This window comes from Ptychodera flava, chromosome 1 (genome assembly GCF_041260155.1).
Source record: "Ptychodera flava strain L36383 chromosome 1, AS_Pfla_20210202, whole genome shotgun sequence".
NCBI classification, from domain to species: Eukaryota; Metazoa; Hemichordata; class Enteropneusta; family Ptychoderidae; genus Ptychodera; species Ptychodera flava.
Window position 1 is genome coordinate 28,287,608 of NC_091928.1, and position 8,004 is coordinate 28,295,611.

An 8,004-nucleotide genomic window follows, 5' to 3' on the forward strand; every position below is an offset into this window, starting at 1 on the left:
CATTGCCGTGTGTACTTCTATCATAGAAGCGCAATGTGAAACAGCGACAGGTTGAAATATGAGAACACGCACTAGAAAAGTACTTTCATTAAATTATGAAACAAACCTTTATATATTTCATACAATCCATTTTATCGACAGGATCAACATAACAAACAATTTATAGCTCTGCAGTGGAGAGAATTGTCCCGAGGCTGTTCGACCAGTGTAGCGATGTATTCATTGCTCGATAAAGCTCGTGTGTCATGTTTAATGGCGAGAGTAGGAGCGTGAGTGCTTCTGAACTCTACAGCGTGTGCAGTCAGAAAAATGTAACAACTTAGCCCGGTTATTGAACCACTCTCTTTTTGGCAGTGAGTTCTGTCCGCTGCTTCTCCGCTAGGTGCCTGGATGCCGTTTGTTGAGATTTAAAAATTAAACCCGATCGAAAACATCGTGTTAAGAATGTTACTTGTAATTTCGTAGAGAGAGAGACTCCAATTCTTAATACACTTACTTGGTAATATAAGAACAATTATCGATATAAAACCCTTTTACGTGACGATTGTCTAATACACAGTTATACGATGATAACCTCAACATATATTGTGTTGTTCTTATCGCTAAATTGCAGTCTTTAAATCAATCCGACACTTTTCGCAGATGGCATAGCGGATTGCCCAAATCATCTTTACTTTGAACATAATTGACTTCTGAAGCAAAAGAATGTTTAAGAGATGATCATCATGACTTTAAATAATTTGATGGTTATCAAAATCAATTTTAAATTAACGAAGACACACTAGTACTAGAAATATAGAGATTTGCCAGAAAATACCGAGAAAGGGACACTTTCTCAACTTAACGGAGAAATGTGCGAAAATTGTTTTTCTTGGGCCTGATATCGTAAAATAGCGGATTTTTTTTTGCAATCATTCGGTGAGAAATCACTTCCCTTGCACTGCATCTGCAAGAAATTGCCAAGAGATTGCTTTTCTTCCTGTACATTCCCATTTAATGTGAGAATGAAATTTCTTACGCCTAGAGAGAAAATCAAAAGCTCTTACAGTGATAACATAAAAAATTATTCTCGCACGTTTCTTGCAAAAAGTGTCCGTTCCTCACCCTGTCTCGCGAACTTCTCCACTAGCGAGACATGAAGATTAGAATGAAGTATTAGTTGAATAAATACACGACTTAACGTGACTAAGTGTTAGATACACATCAACGATCCCTTGATTGGTCAATAAAATGTTGCCTCCAATACAATTCATCTCACCGAAGTTAATGTATTGATTAGTAAATGTACGTTCTCATTTTAACGGTTGGTGAAAAAGATATGGTTGTAGCCAAACGTAATTATCCCGTGGTGCCTGACGTCATATTCCATTTTGCAAAATTCCTAAGAAGGCAGCAGTTATCAATCACGAATGTAAACATTTACCTGCGTTTTACGTTTTAATTTTCTGCCATTTGTATTTCTGCGAAACGAAGTTGACGAAGTCAAAGTTATTATTATTTTATGGCCCACTTTCATCCGACACTAGAAACTCGCCAAATATTGTCTAGGATTTTAATTATAATACAATAGGTAAAAGATGGATTCCTAGCGCGAGTGAATAAACAGAGAGAAATCTTCAGTCCTCTTTGATTTTAAAATTCATTTTGATGACCTTACAAGATCTTGTTTACAATCTTGTTTGGCAATTTGACTGCATGGACACATAGTGCACAATTATATACAAATTACACAAAAAACGACCAGCATATAAGAAGAAAGCATGTTTTTGAACCTCCAGGTATAAAACAGCAAAGTATACTCCAACAAGACCTGATATACGTTTTACAAAACTAGTTTATTTAAAAGAAGTTGCACTTAATTTTACACACAAAAGTTCACCATATTTTATTAGTGTATAAAGTCATCGGCGGGTAGCTAACTATTAGCAAAGTGATTTAATTAACTTTACCAAACTAGAATAATGGCCTAAGCATCTAGCTATAAAATTCACTTCTCATAATCTGAACAAAAACATGATAAAGTTTTCCTTGTGAACACATAACACCTTCAAAGGTTATTGGCAAGGGTATTCGAGAATAGCACCTCGGCAAACATTTAAACGTTGTCCCTAAGATTTTACGTGTACATATTTCACCATAATGTAGTCACATCTGAGTGAAGTAACAACAAAAAACCTTTAATTAATTTAATTTAACTTTCAATTAAGATATTAGTATAATTCCATCTTAAAATAATGCCGATTGGGTCACGATTTGAACAAAAGTGAGTGAGGTCAACTGTATAGCCATGAAACCAATGTGTTAAGGATGAGTCGTATAGAATGGTACGTACAATGTTTTGACTAAAAACCTTAAAATCCCCCTCTGCTATTTACACAAGCATTGTCCCTTTAAGAACTTGGAATAGGACATAGATATGACACATGCCAAAAACTAACATCAAATGCATATACGTGTATATCGATGACACATGAACGTGTTTCAAAGGTTGACACACGTATATACATTAACACATACATACATTGATACATAATGGTTGCACACATACATATACGCACAAATACATACATGAATACATAATCCATACAGGAGTAGCACCATTTTTAACGAAAAAAAAACCAGAAATCTTGTCGTTCAATAGGAATGATTCTTATCACGCTGTGTCTCTTAAAGATACTTTCTGTTTCATTTTGACAGGAAAAGAGACAGTTCATTTTCCTACAACTTTTCATCTAGATGTACATTGTCTTCGGACATGTTCACATACAGACGATCATCAAACTCTCGTAATGTAAGGTACTCCTGTAACAGTTAAAAAGTGAAAATTAAGAGGTGAATATTAACTAGCAGACTGAAACTGACTGTTCAGTTATATGGTTCACTTTAATCCTTCGGATTTTGGACACAAAGTAAAATGGTATACCTGGAGGGACTACTGCGCTCTGTGTTCGTTAACACCGATTGATATGAAATGCTGGCTATGAACACAATTTCACACATGATGTTTTAAAATACGTTTTCAAGAGTTACCTTGGTTGAGTCATTTGCGATTGTGCCGACTTTTACGGATATGTCAGAGAAAGATGGTCGGATGAAAGGGCACGACGTCCAGCATTCCAACATTATACGGTATCTGCATGATATGAAACAAGATAAATTTCTAAGTATGTCCTTCGGCCACAGAGCATAACTGTGTCATTGTCGCAGGGTTCAAACTGACTGCGTTCCTCATAGTTTATGTATGGACGTTGTACTGGAGTATATTCTTTCGCAGTACATGCTGTTCATTGTTGTCATGAAAAAATGTAATGAATGTTTGGCGTTCTGTTTTATATACTATTACCAACACTGAGAGTCATGAGGTAAGAATTAATAGCCAAAATCTTCATAAAGCTAACCTCTGTAATAAAATATTGGCGTTGCACTATCACAATGATAAAGCTAAATTATAGTGTGGCGAATTTGTTATTACCGAAGTCGAAGGTAGCCTTCCTTATACTTTGCCATATTATGCAACCATTAGCTCTTGGCATGAAAAATTGTTTTTACAAAATGACCGCTAAGCTACCATGCAGTGGATGGGATTGCTTGGATTGGAATGACTGCCTCATTTGAGTCACGCTGAATCTTCCAAGTACGAACTTGAGTGACATCTCTAGGAATAGACAGAGCATTAAATGGCTGTCCATCTGACGATTATGCACGACATTATTTGCTTTACGGGAATACCTGTGTCACGGCTGTCTATTAAACAATGATTCAATCAAATGAGCGATATTTGTATGTTCATGAATTTCCTTTCGTCAAAGAACAAAGAGGTTAGCAGGGTGGAGAAAATGCTGAGCACGAAAAACTTAGCAATATATGGCGACGTACTTGTCTGCTGCTGTCTCGTGTTCATATGAAATAAATTTCATGTGTTCATTCTCACTGTCCCTCATTTAAAAGAACTTCATGACACATTTTGGTGAAACTCGGTTATATTTTGACAAATGAATGAAAGCCTAGAGCATTGCCAAATCTTCAAGTCACTTTTTCCTTCACATTGTCACTCGGTAATAATGTCCAAAATAATAAAGAAACGTGTTTGAAAAATTGAACTCACAGTTCTTCGCTACAATGATAAGGTTTTGCTAAACGATTACCATTGCGCAGAAAGTGTATGACTTTACTAGAGTTTAATCCGGCATAAGGCGTGGCTCCTGAATGAAAATAAAATACAAAAAGTTAGCTTGAAGGACATCAGACAACTGTAGCTCACTACACGTGAAAATCCTTCTTCTTTATTAAGCAATATACCTGAGCTGATGAAATACTGCAAAGCCCAACCGATAACAATAAACGCACAATTTCGTTCTCAAGAGTTTTCTTCTTCTGTGATTCCACATAGCGGGTAGGGGACAATTGTACATTACCTACCCAATGTGGCTATTTCCCATAGAACAACCCCATATGACCAAACATCACTCGCTGTCGTGTACGTCGAGCATATTAAAGATTCGAGGGCCATCCATCTGATTGGTAAAGGTCCCTGAAAAAAAGATGATGTATGAAAAATGACATGCAGGTAATTCTATAATTGTGACTGTATCAATAAAACAATGCAGGCACAGTGAGAGCAATATCAAATACGATATAACATTTATTTTGGTAGACGTGACAGTATTTCACTGGTTGACGACATAGAACGCAGTTGATGTATACATAACAATTACTGAAAGGTTATTTTCAAAGCTCTTATATTTTGTTTTTTAACTGAACAAGGCTTCTCCTTTTACCAATATTTTCGGCTCGTATACGTCTGTTCCACTGACATCTCGAGCGAACCCGAAGTCGGAAATCTTACAACAAAGGCTTTCGCCTAAGAGGATGTTCCTTGAAGCCAGATCTCTGTGAACGAACTATCATTGAGAAATTAAAAGTTTTTTTCATGATGGGTAGAACAATGATTATTTGTATACAAATTGGCAAACGATATTTTTCGGCCATACTATTACTTTCAAAAATACGAAATATTCATTCGTTTAAAAACTGGGCAATCTTACTGCATTGTTAATGACATTAAATGAAGCCAAATTTTGATCACATTAGTGTCTCTGAAATGGAGAGTAACTGCCACATATGACAGCGTAATTTCTTACATTTTACATTGCATGGGAAAAGGGTGGCATTGACGATGCTGCTTGATTTCAGCAGTGCCTGTAACACAGTGGATCACGAAATCTTGCTCAACACTATGAAAGGTGACTTTAAATTCGACAAGGTTTGAATTTTTCTCGCATCTTATCCAAGTATTATATTAAAGAAAGTTATGAAATTAAGCAGTTTGCATTGAAATGTGACATTGGCTAGAGGCATGGCCTAACTTAAAAATTATTCTTGCGCAGGTATGGCACAGCAGCATATTTGTGACTAGGTAGTAAGGGTCAGGGTCAGTATATAGAATTTGGGATTAATTCTGCTTTGAATAAGATAGTACCAAGTTCTTTCAACATGTTTGACGACCGCACTGATTCAGTTTGGAGTCAAAAGTTATGGAATTCATTCCAAAATGAATGATATAACAAAAAATTCATTTTAAATCATAAATAAATAATTTCACATTAAAAAAATGTATCTGTTAGCTTGTTTTGAAATTTTTTTACATTTTAAACACGTTTTCTTTTTTATATTGTTTTAAATATATTCCTATCGTATTTTATTCATTGCAAACTCTATTATGTTGATTTGTTGTTAAGAGCTCTAAAACTATTCAACATTAAAAATTTAACAAAAATTGGGGTAGAGCATAAAGATTACCTTCTTTGAAGCAACATAACTCATACCCTTTGCAATCTGCCAAGCAAACTGGAGAAGGTCAAATGATGTTATGTTTCGACTACATGGGTGTACGTTTTTATACGTCTCTAGGGATCTGTTTTTCACAAGGTAGGTCTGTAAGTTTCCATACGATGCCAACTCAAGTACTATACAAATCGGATCTGTATCAAAGGAAATATAATGATATCATCTCCTCACTAATATTCAAGCAAAATAATATAAATTAACACTTAATGTTGAAGCTGTGTAATCAATAAAAGGTGCGTTACTAGCGCATTTAATCTTCTCTTAGTAATGGCGATCATTCTTAAGACTTACCTTCTTTTCATTCCTAAAACGTGTCATATGCCTCATTACTTGGTAGAGAAATCACTTGCTATATATTCTGATGGAATGTGGTATAACGATGAAAGATCGTACACAGTGGTGCGGTGAACGACAAGACAATGACTACACTGCTAAAGAGAAATAGTTCTTTGTGTTCTATAATGCTATATGGAAAAGGTTCAAAGTATTTATGCTTATAGCGATTTCATCATCGAATATTTAAACTACCTTAGATGATGTAACGCTATTCTACGCATTTGTAGGAGCTCTTTTAGACAAAAAATCTTATGAAATGGAGTATTTCAGGCTTGAATCATCATGCACGTCGATTAGGTGTTATGTTATGCATCATAGACTTTTTTCTCAAAGTTCACCGCATTCTTTGTTCACGATTCCATATGATATCCTTGATTTCTTCGGATCGGCGATGGTTCTATGCACCAAGCAAATATAGAATGACATAATGTTCTATGCTACAATGAATATTGAAACATGGATGTTCATGTCCTTTGACACAGTACTCACAACATCAATATTTTGTGTTTGTCAAACCAGTTTCTGATTGATTTCAAAGGGAGATTATTACAAATCTGATCTCTATTGCATTTCCCTTGGGCATTAAGTTCAAACAAGACAGCATGCCTTATCATTGAATGTAAATTACTTAGCCAAAAAGATTTAGTGCATGTATTCACCTTGTTTGCGTGCTCTTTGACTAATGGGACATTCTGGCTTAATTTAAAGCTTCTGTATCTACATATCGGAGCGTATAGTGTTTCTGTCTGCATATTCGTTTCCCTTATTTATTTACTGGTGCCCCCTGATCAGATTGGCGAAAATTTGATGATCGGGTGTAATTACTGAATAAAGAGAACTGATTGGCTTTTTGTGCAAGTCGTAAATAAAAACTGCAGAAATTCAATGTTTCTTACGTGAGAAAAATTTCAATAGCAAAAGACTTACCAACCAAATTCGTTAAGTTGTAACTCTCCCCTGACTTTGCCGGCAGCATAATCATTGTAGTTGGAAAGTATTATGTTATCAGTCAGCAAACCAGGAACATTACCACATCAAATGGCTTAGAATCGAATTGGCCAAAAATATCTAGAAGTTTAATGATCTTTATCTAATCCCTGTCCATTACATATGCTGACTGCGGTACCTGATATAGAACTGATAATTGTACTTATACATCACAAAAGTGTATTCAGTCAAACTATAGTATTTGAAACCAGTTCCTTTAAACGTTTCCTGGCCATTACGTGTGTTCTTCATCAATGTACCAAAACATTGGCGCCCAGGATTTACGAGTGCTGCTATGCTAGGCTGCTCACATTTCATAAGTCGAGACAAAGAAAAAAAACACTACATCCGATATTCTCGACGGGAATGCCTTAAGTTTCGAATAACAGTTTTCCCAGGAAACATCTTTCTGCGACAACACTTAATACCTAATGTACCTGTCATTGTTACCTCTGGCTTATCTCATTTCTGCCTTTCAGAATGGAGGAACATTTTCATAACATGTGATTTCATCCACGGAGAAAACCACCATGAGATCCCCATATAAAATCAGTTCTCAACCTTCCAAAAAATCAGTGGGAGGAAGGAAGAGTGACAGGAAAGCGGTAGTTCCATTCGAAAGTTTTTTCCTCGAGACAACTTTTTCATTCACTTCGTCATTCTACTTACCTAACACTGTTACCTTTGATGCGGAATCCAAAGCCATTATAGAGGAACGTACTTCTGAATAAATTTTCTCAACCATGTAGAACAACACAAACATGGTAAGCAAAACTTTCTTTCATAGGCCCGTCCTTGAGGTGAATGTTAATAAAGGTATTGATTAAAGCCACA

At 35.7% G+C, this 8,004-nt stretch overlaps 1 protein-coding gene across 1 annotated transcript; it reads right to left on the reverse strand.

The window, feature by feature from the left end:
* Positions 1 to 2,533: 2,533 nt before the first annotated feature.
* LOC139136730 (tyrosine-protein kinase receptor Tie-1-like) lies at positions 2,534 to 5,885 on the reverse strand. Its single transcript, XM_070704581.1, has 6 exons — positions 5,800 to 5,885; positions 4,779 to 4,901; positions 4,420 to 4,531; positions 4,106 to 4,202; positions 3,031 to 3,133; positions 2,534 to 2,802 (listed from the first exon to the last, which is right to left on the reverse strand). Exons 1-6 carry the CDS (start codon positions 5,821 to 5,823, stop codon positions 2,719 to 2,721), a joined length of 543 nt encoding a protein of 180 aa, XP_070560682.1. The 5' UTR covers positions 5,824 to 5,885; the 3' UTR covers positions 2,534 to 2,718.
* Positions 5,886 to 8,004: the final 2,119 nt, after the last annotated feature.